Here is a 20,852-nt window from a genome sequence, read left to right as displayed (position 1 = left end):
TCCAAACGTATGCGTTTGTGGTAGGCTGGTCGACGAGTTCGGCCGGCACGGACTTCGCTGCAAGCGGTCTGCCGGAAGATTACCACGACACGACGGTATCAGCGCAGAATTCACCCGGGGCATGAAATCAGCTGGCTTTCCTTCGAGAATGGAATCAAAAGGTTATTCCTTGAAAGACAAGAGACCGCATGTGATCATCCTTTTTTCCTTGGAAGCGCGGAAAACCGCTGGCAGTGGATGTTACTTGCGTGGACACGCTGGCGGCCTCGTTTATCGACCGCACTTCCATGAATGCCGGCGCAGTAGCCCAGTTTGCGGAAAGGGCGAAATTAGCGAAACACGCTTGTATGCAACAAGATATGATTCCGTTGCTGCAGCTTTCAAAATTTACGGACCTTGTGGAGATGGAACTAAAAAGCTAGTGGAAATGGTTGGAAACGGTATAGCAACTTTAACTGGCCAAAAGCGGGCGAAAGAGTTTTTTAAACAGCGAATATCTATGCAAATACAACGGACAAACGCGATTTGTGTAATGGGTACGATCCCCGATCAGGATAGCGTAGAGGAAGTGTTTCTTTTGTAAATGCTGTTTGTTCTGGTGCATAGTTTGTATTCGTACCATGATACTTATTAAAGGTAAATACTTATTAAAGGTACTTATTAAATTTTGTTGCTTTGAATTATTGTTTTGAAACTGTGATGTTACCGCATTTTGTGAAATAAAAACTTGTATTAAAGGTTATATTGTCTCTTTAAGAAAAAGTTAGAGAAAGGCGAAGTGAGGCAAAGCGAAATGGCGGTTAACACTTTCTTACCATAGCGTTAAATTCATCCGATAATAGATAGTTAAGGTATGGGTACGGTGTTTCAGCGAAAAACTTCTAATATAAGGACGTTCTTTAGATACTATCATACTGGTACGGCGATAGTGTGGTACTACAGCGTAGGACGAAATGGTCGCATACCCAACATATCCACATTCAGTACGAATGCAGTGCAGTGCACTGTACGACTGAGTTCAAAATATCCGGTTCGTACAAGTGCACTGCACCGCATGCGTACAGAATGCTGGGTATGGGGCTATGCGACCATTTCGTCCTACCTTGTACATTACATTCCTACGATTACAAACTAACTATTACCACGGGGGCAGCAAATAGCGCAATATTATAGAGAAAAGTCGAAATTGCACGGACCGTTTAATAAAAAAGTGGAAAATTAGCTTGTGGTCATAGGGTCAAGGAAGAAACGTGAGGTGGTCAAATATTAGTTTCCGTCCAAAAGGGTATTGCCAAGCGCGGAGCGCGAGGCATACCTTGTATTGTACGTATAAGGTAATAATTGTATGTTATAATTATAATATCAGGGCATCGTATAATTCGTACTGTTGCTGCTTATTTATTGTTTTGACTTGAAAAAACGAGGCCATCAATCAGGAACCTTCTTTTTATACGGCATAACTTGGCTTTGGGCTTTTTTAGATATTGACTGTTGAATATTTTGACAACTACAGTGGGACGATTATAGTAATGCTGATGACTTGACTATTTTTTTCGCTACTCACAGGGAAAATGTTTTTGCACCTGCTTTAGCCAACAATTATGCTTAGGCAGATAAGGAACTACAAAAGCTTCCGTCAAATTTCAAACCGATTTTGCACAAAAATCAGTTCGAAGTTTAAACCCAGCCGTGCGCAGCTATGCCAGTCTTTCGCAGCTTAAGGAAAGTACTGTAAGTGTCCTTCAAAAACAGGTCATAGGATTGTCCCCAATAAGGCCACATTGGTGTAACATTGACATGATGCTCGAAGTAAAACTCATCTATCAAACCACTCAGAGTTTCGTTATTCATAATTTGCTCCACCAAAGCGTTCTCAATGTCGGGATTGTCGATATCAAGTTTCACAACTACAAAATCTTCAGACTCCGCAGTATTGGATAAAACTGTCCAAGGGTTCCTTCCGTCTTCTACTTTTGCCGTAATGGGGAAATTGTACCAATGATATTTGTGATAGTACTGCTGCGGAATCACTTTGAACACATCCAAAGCGTTCATAGCCAGAGCTTCCCAAGCAAAAATTGAGTCGAACAATATGCCACGCTTAGCATAATGTTCGATTATCCATTGCTGGCTGTTCCCACCTACGATTAAACAAATAATTCAAAAATTTACCAGCCACCATTTTGAACCTCGATAGATGTTTTACTTAAGATTGGAAGTCGTTTAAAACAATTGTCCAATTCAAAATAGACCGGAAATTTAGGAAATCCTAGCAATTGTGAGAATTCTGCAAAAGCTGAGTAACGCACGAGATTAGATAAGCGCTCATAACTGGTCCATATTGCGATGAGGTGTCTTTCGCACGTTGGTATCATCGCCCCAAATATTTAGAAATGTTGCTCTAGAAAAAGCTACTCGAGAGTAGCTTATTCGAGCGTCAAAGTCGCCAATTTGGATTATTCTCATGCAAACTAATGTGCACACATTTTAATCCTTACGTTTCACTGCGATGTGCCGTAATCGTACACCTCAATAATTATTCATTAATAAGTACTGCTAACGCCTATCGGGTATCGTCTACACTGCTACGTGCACAATCTTGATAACTAATTAATAAGATTATAATTAGTGTTAATTGCTCATCCAAACACATTCTGGAAGTCTAAACCAAAACGAGCGCGTAGGGCCTATAAATCTCTAACGTAACTTATAAGTTACCACGACCTGTTAAAATGTCTAATTAAAATTAAATAATTATTAACGGGTTCATTAGAATTAAAAATTTTGCGGATAGATGGAGTACAGAGTATTGATTAATTAGCTGACCGGCTGGCGTTTATTAACTTGCAACTGGTAGCGTTAATTAACTGTTTTAAATTATTCGTTAATCTTGGGACCTTTTTTAGTTAATTTGAAGCACTGAATTCGGTAGGCAAAACATATATAGGCTTCTGTAAGGTGCAAACTGCAAAGTAAAGTTACAGACTGGAATGAAAACACACCGTAAAACAAAATGTCGCTCGTTTTTGCGCTCCCAAAATAGCGCGCTCGATGCACATTTGTGATGCATCATTGCCGTGCAGTTATTTGATGTTTGTTAAGGTTCAAAGTTTGATTTTTCTTAAGCTTGTGTCACGGATTTCCTTCGCTGAAATCTACATAACTGAATTTTCAGCCTAACTAATAATCTTTCTGTTCGCATTCCCCTTATAAGCCATTCATGGCTAAAAAAAGCGGATCCTTATACGATTGACCTTTGATAAACCCTTAATACTATTTATTTATGTAAGAACCACGGGTTTTGACAAGAAGCGAGGACGGCTATAGTGCTGCTAATGACATAGCGGACCGCGGGGAACACACTACGCAAAATTTTTGACCATAGACTTATGGTTAAGCTGTTGCATCAGTGAACAGAATATCAAGGAAGCGAGCGGAGTGAATTTAAGTTTTATAGATACGTTTGAAGTTTTTTGATAACCCAGAGGCATTAAACCTGAATCTATGGTTTCTGCCCAGAGTTTTTGCCGCTTACCAGTAAAACCAAGATAGTGCCATATTCCTCAAAAATTGATATCAGTATCACTGGGTAGAGTAAAATCCATACTATTTAAATAAGCTTTTTGTTTTCCGGTAAGTATTACCAGTTCTTTGTAAAAGTTATGTAAAGTTAGTATGGGAAAACGTTCGGTGACGTCTTGCCGCGCACATCAGAAATGCCGCCTATCGCGCATCTGAGATACCGATCTTCATTCGGATCTGGAGCGCTGGCCTGCCTGTGCGGCAGCTATGTAAGCGATAAAAAAAACTTGTTATTCGCTCCAATTTTCGGTTTGCATAGAGCGCCGACAAATCTCTCTTATTTTTATACGTTTTAAAGTCTAGAAATCTTTGAATTGCAGTTTTTCTGCTTCTACGAACCAAAAACAAAAATTATGCCGTTCAGTGCTCAGAAGATACAGCTCACTTCACTTCAGCTCGCACTGAATCCGCATATGATCTGCCAACTGGTAACCATGCGATGCAGCATATCCGCGATCAGCGTTAGAGAAGATCGGTATCTCCGATGCGCGGCATTTCTGATGTGCGCGGCTAGACGTCACCGAACGTTTTCCCATACTGACTTTACACAACGTTTACAAAAATTGGTAATACTTACCGGAAAACAAAAAATTTATTTAAATAGTATAGATTTTATTCTATCCAGTGATACTGACATCAATTTTTGATGAATATGGCACTATCCTGGTTTTACTGGTTAGGTACTTAAAGTCAACACGCCGAACCGAAGAACATCGCTAAAACGGGTTATCCGAGTTGGGAGTCGTTTGGTGTCTGAGGTCACCTCACAGTCTGCTTCCTCAACTTATACGTGTAACGCTCAGTCCAATTCATATTTCGCTCATGGAAAAGTTAATATTTTTTATCGAATTTATAACGAACACAGGGAAGATTAAATTTTCAGGCGGCCTGAAACCAGGGATTTAAAACAGTAAAAATGTTATAATACACACTCCCCCCGCATACCCCGGGGACCGCGTAGGGTCTAATACATCTTGTAAAGTTGCTAACTTGTCAGTAACTTGTTTGCTTCGCAACTACTACGGATGCGTATGCCTCATAAACTTAAGAAGATTTTCGCGTGAAGCCGACAAGGTGCTTTCCTAAAATAACGACTGAAATTTTATTTTGAGACGGTTTTGGTGCCGCGCCTCGCGTTTTTAGGACGATAGTAGATCGACGAGGCTAGAAAATCTCGAACCCTTGTACATCCTGTATTACAAGCAAACAAATACAATATATGTAAATCTTCACCTGTTCACGTAAAATGAACCAGTTACTGCTGCTAATGCATGTTTTTTGAGGCCTGTCTTTTGCCAGAGGTGTACAAAAATCTAAACCCTATTAAAATTTCAAGTAAAACAGCCATGAATTCTTGCTGGTCAGACGGTGTTTTAAGTTCGCATTAGTGCAAGATGACCATCGGGACAATCTCATACGTAAAATACTATCTGTTTCGCCGAAGCGCGAAGGCGTTCGATGATTCGGTCTTAAAAAACCAACAATGCAGATTCTAATGAAATTTTTTATTCAGCACCCCCTTTAAAGTTTTCTCAACAGATTTTTATCATATGCCTGCAATCCGTTTTTAAAAATTCAGGCGATGGAGGTTTTGAGCCCTGCCACACATTCGGGATATAATTAGGATTAGGGCACAACACTATTCCTCAGGTGAAAACTTGACGAAACTTTCGTCATGGAAATTTTTCCAAGTCTCAGTATGAAGTTTATCCCTGTTCATCTTGCTGAAGGTGTTTAGGTGCTGTTTGCAGCTTGCAAGCGTTCTTAAGTTGAAAACGGTCTTTGTCAGGCTTGTCGAAAACGCATGTGGAACGAAAGATTTAACAAAGGCACATGACTTTTCTTATAATTCAAAAGTTTCCGGCATTGTACTGTCAAACCGGATTTGCGCTCGGGTAACGTGGCCATTTCGAGAACAGCATTTCTTTCGTAAATGTTGTTTGTTCTGGTGCATAGTTTGTATTCGTACGGTCGTACCACGATACTTATTAAAGATTAGTGCAAGTTGTGAGAACTTTAGGTATAGCGGTGGTCTCCCACTTTACAAAAAATCATATACATTTTCTCAGCTATATGGAACGTTTTTATGGTCACACTTAAGTACTATTATTTTACAAACTACATTTAATCTATTTTGCATTTAGGCGCGCGAGCGAAGCGAACATTTCTTTTATCTAGCGGACGAGCGAAGCGAAACCGCGTTTCTAATTCATGACGTTTGAGTTTCTGTAAATGAGAGTTCCATGACCTTTGGGTCGCTGAGTGACCTTTTGTTCGCTACGTTACATCTTTAAATATCCTATTCTAATAGTCAAAACCCTCTATATGAAATTAGGGCTGAGTAGATCGACGCGCATGACAGTCAAAAATGGTCACGGATTATTTTTGGGTCGCTACGATAGCCTTATTAGTAAGAATTGAGTTCTTGCTAGGGAGAGACCTTAGCAAGAACAGTTTGATGATTCGAATTAAACGAAAAGGCTCAGAATTTCAAGGTTGCTGGGTGTTAAATGTTTCTTAAAATTTGTTCATAAATATTTCTAAATATTTCCAAAAGGTCACACAGCGACCCAAGGTCATGGAACTTTCCGTTGCAGAAACTCAAACGTCATCAATTAGAAACGCGGCTTTGCTTTGCTCGTCCGCTGGATAAAAGAAATGCTTGCTTCGCTCGCGTGCCTGAATGCAAAATAGACTAAATGTAGTTTGTAAATAGTACTTAAGTGTGACAATGAAAACGTTCCATATAGCTGAGAAAATGTAATATGTTTTTTTTGTAAAGTGGGAGACCACCACTATATCTAAAGTTCTCACAACTTGCACTAATCCTTAATAAGTATCGTGATACGAGTACAAACTATGCACCAGAACAAAAAACATTTACGAAAGAAATGCTGTTCTCACAACAGCGTCAAGAGGTAGTGCTTGAAAAGTTGTTTTGCTCAAATTTTGCTCGCTCTGAACTTTTTCAAATTTTTGGATCGCCCAAATTCCCTTCCTTTTCTGACCACTCAAAATCCCTTCCTTTAGTTTTCCCTCCCTCTTTTTGACCCTGGCCTTAAAATAAAGCTGGCGCTCGCGTATGCGGCAGCTCGCGTTTGCGAGCTGCTGCAGCATACGATCTGTCTGTTGCAGTGTTATAGCCTCCATTGTAACTCTGCGTGAATAAATTACCGTACTTTGCACAGAATGTTCTGTCTGTCACCTGATTAATGCATTGCTGAACGGCCTGCGCTGAAAGTCTGAATCTGAATCTGATTCTGAATGCTAAAAGTCTGAGTCTAAATACTAAAAGTCTGATTCTGATTCTTCTGATTCCTGGAACTCTGAATCGGAACACCAAACTCTGAATCTGAATAATAGGACACTAAGTATGGCAGGTGACGACCCGAGTCTCTAATAAAATTACAATGAAGTTGTGCTAATAATAATTAATAGCTCAATAATAGCTCAAGAAAATAGTTAATAGCTCGTATAGGTAACCCTAACCCTAATCTATAAGAGTAATTATAGACTAGTATTAGGCGGTGGGAACTGACACGGGGCGCGGGACAGAGACGTTACGAATACGTTTGTGCGGTACAAAATGTTGTTTTGCGTCCAGTGTGGGATGAGATATCCGGTAATTCCTGTTAATTTACCGAACGAGCCTGTGCCAGCATAATATACGCCTATGTAAATGTGCTTTTATGTTGCATACTGTGCATAGAGTAAGGAGCAGACACATATGCAGTAATTATACGTGCAATCAGTGATTTGCTAGCGGCATTTTTCATACATCATGTTGCTCGATGTTTCTAATTTTGCCCTTTAATTAGCTTTGCCGGCTATCCAAAAAATAATTGGTAAAATAAAATTAGTAATCCAGTAAAGCTGGTCTGAACTGATCAGTTTATACCAAATCTAGATATACTTGGTTTGACAGAAGTTTGTAATTACTGCACTTTGTCGCAGGTGTTCACGTATGGTAGCCATCACAAGTTTAACCACCAAATGAGTGTGCGGAAAAGACTAAAAATTCATTCATTCATCCATCAACTGAACCTGATTAACCGATTAGAATATCGCGCAATTTCACGCTGGACCGCAAGGCGCAAGGCATATTCCATCGGTTTGCCTGCTATAGTAGATGTGGAAGTACTGCGTTTGTTTTTTTTAACGCGCCTCGTCATTCTTTCTTTGCGGTACTTTGCGCAAACGGCGAACAACTATGTGAATTTTAAAATTTTGTACGTACTCTGTATTGCTGTTCACGAGCAGTTCCCACCGCCTAATAATTATGACTTTATATGAATAAATGGAACGTGTAAATGCTGCATATGTGTATTCCCCTTACTCTATGCTTTTTCGCTTGCTCTCAATGGTTTTTTTACTAGCTCTTTTGTGTTTCGGTTTTCATCAATAAAGACTTTTTCGACTACTCTATGCTTACTATGCAACATAACAGCACATTTATTTACATGGGCGTATATTACGCTGGCACCGGCTCGTTCGGTAAATTCAGAGGAATTACCGGATATCTCATCATACACCGGACGCAAAACAATATTTTCTACCGCACAAACGTATTCATAACGTCTCTGTCCCGCGCCCCGTGTTGTTGTTTACGAGCAGTTCCCACCGCCTAATACTAATCTATAATTACTCGTATAGATAACTTTTATCGCCAGAGCTAATAACTACTGTCTAAACACAACTGCAGTATAATTTTAATGAGAGACTCGGGTCGTCACCCGCCAGACTTAGTGTCTTATTACTGCATTCAGATTCAGAGTTTGGTGTTCAGATTCAGAGTTCCAGGAATCAGAATCAGACTTTTAGTATTCAGACTCAGACTTTTAGCATTCAGAATCAGATTCAAACTTTCAGCGCAGGCCTTGCTGAACATGTAAACCGAGTTGTTTTCGAAACAACTAGCGTAATAAAGCAATCGCAAAGTACGGCTGTGTTTTTGGATGCACACAATCGATTATGGGTGCGCACGTCATAATTTATGGCTGCGCTAGAACTTCGACTGACACTGGAACTGCTTACCTGCTCCATTATCGAACGTACTTGCCCCTAGGTCAAAGTACAGCGCCCGCTTCTTGATCCAATTTCTTCGTTTATCCCAGTCCAGAAGTAGGTATGATTTATCCACAACGTAATCCCCGTTTGGCTTTCCAGCGATTGGTTCTTTTGAGCAGAAGAACGGGTGCCTTGTTAAAAAAGCCAGAGGTTCTACATGCACTATAACTTCCCCACCATCGCATGATCGTTTATATCGAAAAAAGCTGAAGATATTTCTTGGAGGGCTGAAATCGGGTCTGCTGAAGTCAGTCGAAGTCGAATAGTTTATCCAAACTTCTGCCTCGCGCTTCTGTTCAGGAAAAACACTGCATGGGTCGATTTGCCATTCTTTAATTCGGCGCAGCCAAGAATCTTCGAGCTGACTGCTGTGGTAGCTAATGAAATTCAATCGGCACTGAGATGTTTGTGTATTTTGAAGCCTAGAGAAATTTTCCTACAAGTAGGCAAGCATGTTAGAAAACAACAGAGAAGCGTAACTTTTAGCTTAGGAACACACGATGATATCTATCAAAACGTTTAGCGACGAAACTTGTTTTCGCAGTTTCTGCAAACTCTTGCAGCGCTTTTGGGGGTCGGCCAAGTTGAATTTGGCCTCTGCCTTCCGTTTCGCTATTTTCAATCTTCCCTTTACTTTTGCCATTGCCGCCGCGAAAACCTTATCGTAGTACTTAGTCTTCCCAAAAACCGGTTTGAAATCAGCTTTACCGTTGCCCGTTGGTAATAACTATTGCATGATCGGCTATCGTCAAAAACTTTACTGCTTCTTGACTACATTGGCACTTTCGCAGATTTCTTATTGACCCTTATTCGGTAGAAAATAGAACTGGCTGCTCCCATGTAGTCAAACGGAACTGCGTTTGCTGTTCGCATGCTGACTATCGCAAAAAGGCCAATGTCAAAACGCCGGCCGAATTTCCTGCCGACCGAATTTCCGGTGTTCAAAACACAGGCAGAATTTTTTCAACATTTTCAACTTTTAGAAAAAAATTACCTGCCTCGTAGTATACTTGCCACGCGGTGTATAACAAAACCTGGGGTCAATACACTTACAGTTACACAAGTATCTTCATCGGCACGATTTTAGTGTTGCTGGACAGCGTGCATAAGAACTCGCGGAAGAGAATGCAGATGCCGCGCAAAAAAAGGCAAATAAGATGTTACAAATTTGGGAGAACACCAACTTAAAGCGATCCATGCAACAGTAAACGGTTAACACATTATTTGCCATTTTGGGTGTATTCGTTTTAGAAGAAACTTCTATCTGTGTCCAATAACTGATATGCAGATCCATTGCGTCAACAACTGATAAGCATATACGTCTCAAAAACATTCTGATTATACATGTATATGACATCAGTTAGAATCAATCTTAGAATCAAGAATCAAATAAAATCACAGAATCAAATCGCAGCGGCGGTTGCGCTACCTTGCGTGTCGGCGGCTGTGACGTCATACTATTATCGTGACTTTCGCAACCGGAGGCGTTACCGCTTCTACTTCCGTAACGGACACAGATTCTGTTATTCCATTGGTCCAGAAATTAGAGGAACTTCGCTACGCTCCGGTCGATCATAGTTTAGCCGCATCAGGTAAAAAGCGACATTTATGAAACCTACCATTAAAACTTTCCAAAAAACTTTATATAAATCCGAATTCTTAAGATGCTGTTAGAGATAATAGTTCCGTTCATGAATAAACGATGATATCATCGCACTTTTCGTGGTTACAGGTTATGCCGGCAGAGCACACAAGGTTCAGAAATGGTCGCGTCAGTACTAATATTTAATTGTCGTCGTATAATAAAATAAAGATATCGTTTTATCACTTTACATTTTCGAGTCGTGCCTCATTAATATAACTGGAGCTGAATGTCGACGGCACTGGTACAATAGCAGTAAGCAAACAATGTTCTACACATCCTTTCTGTTAGGATTTATATTACGATTACTCGTTGTGTATGTGTAACCTAATATCTGATCATATGCGCCCGGTACACTGATCCCTAAATGATGATACATACGGGCTAAGTCCTGTGTAAGTGAGTGTGTTTACCGCACCCTGTGTGGTACTTAAAGCCGTGTCAACAGCATTGATTACTTGAACATCGTGTATCAGTCTAATGAACAATACGACGGGAAGTGTGTTGGTTCGTTACAGGATACGTGTAGTCAGTACGTTATCCGATATATAGGGGGAAAAATTGGTCCAGCCGAACCATTCTCCTTTATTACTGCCGTCAGTCGGCTGGAGTTTTACGTTGTGGCTAAACATGGTGTTATGTACCGCGCCTGATTTAGCCGCATGTACTGCCGTAACGTCACACTCAAGCCGGGTGACGGCAGCAGTGCCGTGACTTAGTTCGACTGACACGGTTTTCCCCCCTATATTCTAACACTTTCTCACGAGGAGAAAGCACTTTTAAGCCTTATAGTTCACGGCAAAGGCAACTTTTGTGATGCCAATTTCAAAACGCTGGCCGAATTTTTGTGTGGTGAAAACGCCGACCGAATTTCCTGTTGGCCGAATTTTTCTGTGGTCAAAACGCCGGCAGAATTTTTTCAACACTTTCAACTTCAAATAGAGCCATAATTCAATTATTAAAAGTATTTATACCTGGCACACGAGGTATTACACGCACTGATATAAGTGCAGTATCTTTTTCGGCACGCTTTTAGTGTTGCAATGAGAGCTTGCGTAGAAAACTCGGAAGAGAGCACACCGGACGCGCAAAAAAGACAAAGTGCCAAACAAGGTACTAATAATGCCGCGGCAATAACAACGAAGTATTAGCTAGTCTGATCCCTTTTTAATCGTACCTGAGAGCTGAGATGAGCAGAACTTTTGAGTCTATGCTAACACAGCTGACTTTCGTTAATTAGGAAATTTGTGTGCGCAGACGATCAAAGAATCAGTTTTCGTAGATGCATTTAACTGCAGACAATTAAAATTCGTCTGGCGTCATCGATGAATGGCATTGACTGCTATAACGTACCGGAACTATAGTGCAAATGTTAAACTCCTTCGATGATGTCCAATGCTTCCGACAGTTTTTCGAGCCGGACATTTAGTCGGACCAATATTTTTGCCCGTACAAAATGCCCAGCGTCTGGACCAGTATCTTTGTCCAGACACTTTGGTCGGGCCGTTACTAGCCATTGGGTAGTCTCGAGAGAGCGAAAAACTTTGGGTGTGGAAAATTGTCGGCTGACGTTTTTTTGGCCCACGGTTTACACATACGGTTTGTTCGGTTGAACGACCAAAACGTCCGCCGGACGTCTTCGTGGTCCAGACGTTTTGGTCGGGTACAATCAACCGTAGGTGGTCGCGGTACCCAACAGCTGTGGTCGATTAACCCTGAAAATATTGTAATTACTAGTGTTAAGGCCAACCAAAGTGGATTTTAATGGTTATTCGTGGAGTTAAAAAGAGGATAGGCAAGACTGTACAATTACCCTGCAATTAAGTACAGGCGAAAGGCGTGGCTAGAGTGGTCACGTGCAAAGCAGTAGCAGCTCCATGGCGTTTTACAAGGTAGCTGAAAATTGGTACGTAGTAGATACCGGCTGACTACACACCATGGCTACCAGTTTGGAATACGGTTTTGCCAGTAGCGAAATTTAAATTCAGGGAGCAGGCGTACATGTTATTGTACGTGCCCTGACTAAAGTGTCCATGATGCGAAAGCCCTCATAAGCCTGAGGTCGCATCGAAAACGCAAAAAAATTTAAGTGGGCAAAATTTACGGCGGAAGTTTTTTTTCCAGGACGGTTTGTTCGTTTAACGACCAAAGCGTCCGCCGGACGTCTAGGTAGTCCGGACGTTTTTGTCGGTAGCAAGCGCGCTTCGCCGGCTTGCTGCTGAAGTCCTTTCCCCAGTTCTTCGACAATTGCAATTGCTGAAGGTCCCCGCGGGCCGAGCGTTTCAAAGGCGACTGGAGCGAATAGATAACGGCCCGCTGGGTAAGAATAAATTCAAGATTTTTTATCCTCGGCTTGCACGGCGGCCACTTCCGCTGTGGTCAAAGGGCTTTAAAATGTGACGGTGCAACCGTGTCCACACATGTCCCATCCCATGGAAGACAAAGTTCCCATTTCCACGTAAATGTATTGCAGCCGTCCAGACGGCGTTCCGTAGTGTGAGAGATTCCGCTCGGCTCAAATTTTTCGGGCACGCCGGCAGGCACACATCCTCGGCAAATGATGCTGTTTAGTCCTCCGTGGCGCGAGTGCCCTCCGGTGGAGAAAGCACACGACAGTCCGTAACCATCCACGGGCTTCAGACATTTCACACAGTCGTGTGGTTCGAAGATGGGGCGCCGAGGCATAAACCAACAACGCTTATCATCAGTTCATCGTCACCCAGTACGTTGCCAAATTGGGCGGACGGTAGGGCGTTCAACCAGATACCGCCTTCTTGTCTGGACTGGGCAAGGAAGCGCGCTGTATTAACCTCGTCACCTCGAAACGCCTCAAGCAGGACGGAGTGGGAAACATTGCATAATGGCAAATCACATGCCTTTTGGGACTTGCAGAATGCTATTTCTGGATTTCTAAGCTGAAGTGCTTTTAATTTCCATAACTCCATTGCGCCGGCCACAACCGTGACCGACCAAGTCGTCGCATAAAATCTCGTCGCGGGACACTTCGTCGGCCGCATTTGGTCGCCTGGACATTTAGTTTCTGGACAAATCGTTGCTAGTCAATTTGGCCGGGGGACATTTATTCGCGAGACATCCGGTAACATGGACACATCGCAGTCAGACAGTTCGTCGGCAGGACAGTTGGATAGTCAATTATTTTTTAAGAAAAACTTAATTTTCAGTTGAAAAGCGCCGTCGTTTGTCTTCAAAAAAATTTTATTAAGACTAGTGTGTAAGACTAAACATTCCCGTATAATTTTTAATTTTTCAACCGTAGTACCACCGTTTTCAGTAAATTATACCCTGACTCGGTTGCTTTTAACTTGCTAATTTGTACATACCTAGAACCTTTCTTGTAATAGACTGATGAGCATACTGTATAAGCGAGTTGCAGCTCAGTATCTGTATATCTAAATTCAGATTTTTTAATTTATTGCTGACTGATTACGTGGTATTAAATAACAAAATATATTACAGTAAGATCAACCTCGTTTTCACACTTTAACGGGCAAAAATAAAGCAGCTATAACAAACAAGCGAGACCCTGTTTGGTTACTTATCCCGTTTGGCTGTCTCCAGCTTTGAAGATATTCTCTGTTTTGAGCCTATTTACAGTAGAAATAACAGCACGGACAATGGTCTCCCTCACTTTCTTTTCCCCGAATAATGAAGTCGTTCCAGTTCCCATCACACGTTTTGGTTATGTGTTATGGGAGCTGGACCGAACCAGTCTCTGTTGCACATTGACACAGATACAATGGACGCCAAAATTGTCTTACACTTATGTAATCACAAAACGCGCGCAACCAAACACTTTTCTGTACTCAAAAAGCCAAATTTTTGACTGGCCATCGGCCTGTTGACATTTACACTTGCACCTTGCGCATTTCCCAACGAAAACCATCGACCGATGCCTCAAACGAATGAGGAAAAAATTTCAAGAATTTTGATACCAAACAATTTGTTCTTTATGAGATCTAAGAGAAAATCAAGGCATCTAAAGTTTCTCGTAGACATAGCACAGGATTTGCATCCTCGGTTTGGTTTCCGTTTTCACACAGAAATCGCATGCTTTGTCTACGACAAACTGAAATGGCTCGATTTTCTCTTAGATCCTATAAAGGATGACCCGTTTGGTATCGAAATTCTTGAAATTTTTTTCTCTTTCGTTTGAGATATCGCTTGATGGTTTTAGTTCGGAAATGCGCCAGGAACAAGTGTTCGTATTCCTGCGCGTTTTCTGTTTATTGGTCATTTGGTCCTGGCCATTTATTTTTATTGGTCATGCGGTCCCGGACCGAATGTAAGACAATTTTGACTTCCATTGTAACATACAAAGGATGATGATCAAGTAAAGTGATAACTGCAAACTAACAGCGCTTGTAGCCAAATATTTCCGTGTGATTAAGTAAAGTATACTCGTCCTGCCGAGTACTCGTGACTGGTGACCATTTACTTTCGTTTAATAAAAATAAGTTTAGTGTTCGTCGGATCTTGGCACAATGGTCAAATAACAGTTTTCTACAACTAGCCCTGGAGGAAACTGGAAAGTGATTAATTTAAAAGTAAGGTCAACGCATGTTTCCACTAGCATAAGCATGTTCGTTAAATCATAAATGTATTGAGCTATGCTGTCATTAATTAAACTTTTGCATATCCTTTTTTTACGTAGTTTAATTGATTCTATACGAGCACATTTGGGTGCTGTGAACATACCCTGCACGATTAGACTGCGATGAACAGCTGGTTAGCCGTAGCTCGCAACGCTACTGATATCACAGTCTGAATGCAAACGGCTATAAATTTAGCCGGCTGTTCATCGCAGCCTAATCGTGCAGGGTATGTTCACAGCACCCAAATGTCCTCGTAAGGTTCTTGTAGTTCAGAAATGGCTGATGGTTGAACTCATTTCCCGATTTTAAAATAAGTTTTTATTTCGGTTTCATGGCTTAATTTTTTTAATAATAGCTTTTTCGTGGTAACTTTAATGTTATTATTAAAATACAAACAAATTCCATTCGACGATAAGTCCGTGCATCGAAAAGTCCATGCGGTGAAATGTCCCAGTCCGGCAACGAGCAGTTTTGCTACCAATTGTCACGTTAACGAAACATCCGGAAACGAAATGTCCTAATACCAAATGTCCCCCGACCAGAAGCCCTCTAGACGAAGTGTCCCCGACGAAATGTCCCGCGACGACTTGTCACGTAGCCGCGACAACACCTTGTCTAGGAATTAATGAGGACAGCAAGCCGGATACTGAATGAATAGAAGCCAAGAAGGCTGGCAGTGATAATTCTTCCGACCGACGGATGGCAAATCCACCTCTGCTAACCAGGAGGGTCGCTTGACGACAAGGCGGATAGTCGTTATGGTTGGTTTGTACATTCGACAGGTTCTAGAAAACAAGCGGGCATCGTTTCATCCAACTGGTGCCACAAGACTGGGTCATTCCATGCATTACAGACAGCACCCCAGCATATAAATGATCTTCGGGGCGCCAAGACAGTTTTTAGGTAAAAACAATGCTTGGTGCTTGGAAAGCAGCTGGAGCCATTTGCACACCAAACAGGAAGGAAACGGAGAAGGAGAAGGCGCGAAACGTAGAATGAGAAGGCGAAGGAGATGGTTACTGGCTAGAAGGCGGAGGCAAAGGAGAAGGAGAAGGCCACTCATATATAGCCCAGGAGAAAATTTAGTTTATCACACCAATGTTGACAACATTTGACCAGCTCAGCTGTAGAAAATGGAATAGCTTTACTTAAAAATAATCTAAAATTTGCGTTTTCGCTATAATCCAATGACAACCTGTCAAGGGTTTCGAAAATAATTTTTCAGAAGGAATTACTAGTTTTTTTCGATTGGGAAGCAGCATCCCTGTTTTCTCAGCAGTGCTCCGGGAGCCTATTTCAGGTTCTAGATGACTTCTTCTTCCCTGCCCGGCTTGTTCCGTGGAGCGTGTTCTCGACCAATCAACCGTGTGAATGGTGTAGAAAGACTTACATTATAACAATAGTTTTTGTGAAAACGAAAAGAATAGCTATAGTTTCGTGCATAAGATTTCACGCAACGGGCAAGGCTCCTGCGGATTTCTTCCTGTTTTCGCGTTTTTTTCAACCGTTGTACCACAAGAACACGCAAAAATATGGCGTCGTTTCTGCCAAAAAACATATTCGGATCGGCATTTTTCACAAATAAATCATGCAGATCAAAAAACAGGCAATCCTTTTACGGCCAGATGATCGAAAGCCAAATTTTGCCTGGTCAAAAAGTGAAGGTCGGAGTCTTTTGTTCAACAGACAATATGGCGAGCATTTCAAGCTGGATTTTCACCGAAATTTGCAAAAAGCATTCAGACTAGCTGGTCGTTATATTGAGATCCTTAAGTCATGCTGGCTGGAGATCCTTAAGTCACGTTTTTGGCTGGCGCGCAAGGCGCGGTGTGTGTTCAGATTCGCCATAAAAGGCTACATCCGGGTTTGCGTTTGTTCCGCCATCGATGGTCGATGTGCGCTTAGCCAGCGCCCCCTGACAGTTCGCACTTGGCCGAATGACCCTTTGTAATGCAGGCTCGCATTACAGACAATTGTTCGTGCAAAATTTCGAAGTTTTTCGAGCGCGAAATTTTCCTACTTCTTCTCGATCATGGACATTTCCTCCCTGTTTTAACCACAGAAATTTCTTTCTTTAAATCTGTGAGGACCGGTATCTCCGCCCTCATGATTGGTCATTCGCTGCAGTGTTTTAGTGTTTCTGGGAATTTCCATCCCAGCGTTTTCCAGGGTCTGCAGCACAGCTGTGCTAGCTGCAGAATACAGTCTGGTGTTTGGTCACTTGGTGCGCCACGGTGCGCATGTTAGATTTCAGCAATAAAGCTTCAATCCGGGCTCGCCGCTGTTTCGCCGTCGATGGTATGTGGGCGCCCATAAAACCACATGTTACAAAGTTTTCTTCGCTTTTTGACCAGAAAACTTCCTTTCCTTGATTATTCTTTTGTAATCTTGGGCACCACTGGCCTGTCACAGTCAACGAAAGTTCGAGAAAGGCACATCGTACTGAAATTCCAGCGGCCATTTCAAAATTAATGATTCCCAAAGTGCGTGTCGGTATAAAGAATAGTGCAACGCATTTTTGATGGGGGTTTCTGTTGGAGAATACCTGTCTGTGCTTATGCTTATAAATATCACAAACTTAAACTTAGAATAAGCTTAAGAACGTTTGAAGATATTCTTGCTAGCGATGCTCGTCTCTGTACAAATTGCAAATGAAGAGACAAAGGGATATCCTGTAGTAATTCGGCTTTCATCCGTTTGTATCGCTGTCGTGTCAATAGAAAGCAATCTGAACACTACGATCACGGAACCGAATACGAACACGGATTCAAATCGTGCTCGTAAGCGCATCCAAGATCTGACTATGCATTCGGACCGAAACCAGATGCCGATACGGTTGGTACCGATGATTTCGGCCATTTACACTTCGGGTACGCTAATTTCGGCCACCACTCACATTCGACCACATTATATTTAGGCTGAGTGTTAATTAATGTTCAGTTAATTATTAATAATTAACAATGCTACGTATTAGTTAATTAACAATGCTAATTATTAATAATGAACAAATTTGCAAACTTGCAGTCTAGTAAGAAAATTGCACGAATGCGTCGATGCATTGTTTCCTACTCTTATTTGTTTATATAAAATTTCATTAATACTTGCTTTTATTAGAAAATAAGCCAATAAATACAGCTAATAGTTACAGCCAATAAATACAGCTAATCTATAAACTGAGGGTGTTTATGGTTTCGCATGACACTTAACTATAATGTGTTTGACATGAGTTTTTTGTCTACTTGATAACAGATTACTGGATGCTCAGAAAAAGAAGCTAACTATTTTGTTGGAACAAAACACAGATTACCCCACGCTCGCTTGCAGCTCCAGATCATCTTCAGCCTCTCATAATTCAAAAATTCTCTCACGATAAAAACCCAAACATATAATCTAAATTCTAAAGAAACCAAAGGCACCTTAAAAACCTAAAAAAAACTGACAAAACAAATAGTTTCTCCTTTAAAAACACTAGAAATTCTGGGAGCCTGTTGTAAATTGTGAGTAAACAGCTTACAAATTACAATAAATATTAAGTAACCACTTGGCACAAAAAAAAAATAAAAGCCGAAATGTCATGTAGCCAAAGTAACGGTTGCCGAATAGAGTGCGGACCGAAGTGAGCAAGGCGAACGGTATGTAGCCGAAGTGAAAACATGTGGCCGAAACGTAGCGCGGCCGAAGTGGTCAAGCAAAACCTGCTTCAGACCGGAAAAGCTCAACCGTCCAATTCGGTGACTGCAAGCTAACTAGCTGCACTCGATCCAACTGCTTTTAATATTTTCCTATTGGTCGGTAGAGCTCGATGCGTATGCCTGTACGACTCGTACAAGTTTAGATTTTTAACGTAATTTCAGTTGCGATACCCCATGTCAATCAAAAATTTGTTAATAAATTGTGAAAAGGATTTTCAAGAAATTCTTAGACTCATAAAAAGAGGAATGTTTTCTATACTTAAAATCCGAACCAAACGGAATTTCATCAACACAGCCGAATCGACAGCTGCTCGGAGACACGTTACGATTCAAATCTTAAATTTCGTGCTTTACGGAAGGTTTACAAAACGAATAGGGCTATGACGTCTGCAAAAGAGGCGGGGATTCGTATTCGGAACCGTATTCGTAGTGTTCAGATTGCTTTCTAGTATATGTAACATGTTCTTCCTGTTCATCTGAACAGATTTAAAATGCCTCTAGGGTTTTAGCTCAACGAATAAAATAAACTTGATTAAACCGAACGCTAATTAAATGGATTTAAAATCCTGGCGGTCACAACTTTGTCCTACGCGTGGAGCGTTTGTTACTTCAAACTAAGTTAGTGATTTCAGACTGCTATGAGTGTGAGCTAATAGACGAAACAGAAACTCTGGAGTTTGTGCAACTAAAGCACGAAATGCGAGTCGACTCTTGTTCTGGGAAAGTTTTCTGCTCCGCGGCACCTATCCGGAACAAGCAGTTGTGGTTATTAGCCCGGTGTGTGCTCGATAAGGCGCGATTGGATGAGACGGATGGCATTTTGTTAACAGCTTGAATGCAAATTCAACGTCCAGAAATTTGAATTTTTATGTACCAATAAAGGTGTGAAATTCCGCTCAAATAATCAGTGGCGACAAATATCAGATGCAAACATTAAAAATATATTACATTTAAAAACAATAAATTTGGGATAGCTTCTGAATGCAGTTGTTCGAAACTGAAGAAAATAAACGTTTTCGCGGTACAGTTCCGCCCATATCAGTGTCGTTATAAAAAGCTGTTTGGTATCTTTTTGGGTGTCAGGATTTAGAAACCCAGACTGATTAGCAGATAAAAATTAGTAGTTACTTTGAACTAGCTTTCTGTCAAACAAAACCAAGAACAAACAACCCGTGAGCAATGTGCATTATTACAGAAATCATACCATGTCCTCCACTATGTTAACCTAACATCTACGTGGACCCTAGTGGGTTACCTCGCTGTGAGCATCATCGTACTTAGATATCTTTGAGCACCATCGTACCTAGAGACACCAGTATGATTAACAAAAAAAACATATTTGATTTACAAAAAAAACTTTTTTTTTCGAAAATGATGAAAACGTTTCTGCAAACTGGTAAGCGACGCAGCGGTTTGAATATAGCTTAAGCTTACCTGAAATACTCCATACGCGAACCACAAAGAAACTCCGATCAGAATAGCGAGAACACATCGCATAGGGAAATCCATTTCCTGCGGTATAAGCAGGGGAACTCTTTCAGTTCGTTTCACAATGGTAGTAGCATTTTGACTCAGGCAGAACATAAAAACACACTTTCTTAGCCGAGCAGAGCCCGTTAAGCACCTTCCACTTATGCCCACATAATTTAGTTTTCAAAGTCAGTTTGAATGCCTCGGGCACCTTAGACGAAACGCGTAATCGAACGAAAGTAAGAGAAAAATGTCATGAAATTGTTTAGAAATGATGTTTCCGCCTGACATGAGCGAGTTTTAGGTAATACAACATAACTACTGCCTCCTGCTTAACCGTGCATAGTGGCCATATTTCCACATACAACCAATTTAATAGTTAAGTCGTCCGGATGCAGGTTCTCCGCTTGTGAAAATAATTTGCGGGACGTCCGAAATGACGCTAACAACCAGTCGGCGAAAAAATAGGTTAACCGCATAAAACCGTGAAGGAAAGACGGCGAACATATGGACATCATTAGCTTCTTAAACGTGAACTGAATGAGAACAGAAACTTTTTTAGAAGTTACGGTAAAACACGTTCTTCACCTAGCAGAGGGCGTTACTTAACTTTGACTTACAGGCACAGCCACGTATTGTTAGAACCACTAAATGTGGCGATAATACCTATGATCCGTACGGCGAAACCTAAAATCGAACAAAAGTAGAACCTTAAGAGACTACCTTAATACATACAGAGAAATCTACAAAATATATCAGAGTTAGTCTACCGATCGCCCAGCTCCA

At 41.3% G+C, this 20,852-nt stretch overlaps 1 protein-coding gene across 1 annotated transcript; it reads right to left on the bottom strand.

The window, feature by feature from the left end:
- Positions 1-1,450: 1,450 nt before the first annotated feature.
- On the bottom strand, positions 1,451-20,499 carry LOC129596770 (uncharacterized). Its single transcript, XM_055494117.1, has 3 exons — positions 20,031-20,499; positions 8,617-9,085; positions 1,451-2,141 (listed from the first exon to the last, which is right to left on the bottom strand). The coding sequence occupies exons 1-3, from the start codon at positions 20,178-20,180 to the stop codon at positions 1,678-1,680; spliced, it is 1,083 nt and encodes a 360-aa protein (XP_055350092.1). The 5' UTR covers positions 20,181-20,499; the 3' UTR covers positions 1,451-1,677.
- Between the last annotated feature and the right edge of the window lie 353 nt (positions 20,500-20,852).

This window comes from Paramacrobiotus metropolitanus, unplaced genomic scaffold (assembly GCF_019649055.1).
Source record: "Paramacrobiotus metropolitanus isolate TYO unplaced genomic scaffold, Prichtersi_v1.0 Parri_scaffold0000095, whole genome shotgun sequence".
Classification (NCBI taxonomy): Eukaryota; Metazoa; Tardigrada; class Eutardigrada; order Parachela; family Macrobiotidae; genus Paramacrobiotus; species Paramacrobiotus metropolitanus.
This window is presented reverse-complemented; position numbering and strand designations above follow the sequence as displayed.

Bases quoted from the DNA above. Each gene is read 5' to 3' on its own strand.
- LOC129596770 (XM_055494117.1), bottom strand. From the start codon at position 20,180: ATGTTCTGCCTGAGTCAAAATGCTACTACCATTGTGAAACGAACTGAA. The intron at 9,086-20,030 runs GTAAGCTTAAGC...GCCTACTTGTAG, and splicing joins TCGCGTATGGAGTATTTCAG to GAAAATTTCTCTAGGCTTCA. The intron at 2,142-8,616 runs GTAAGCAGTTCC...GTTTAATCGTAG, and splicing joins TACGTTCGATAATGGAGCAG to GTGGGAACAGCCAGCAATGG.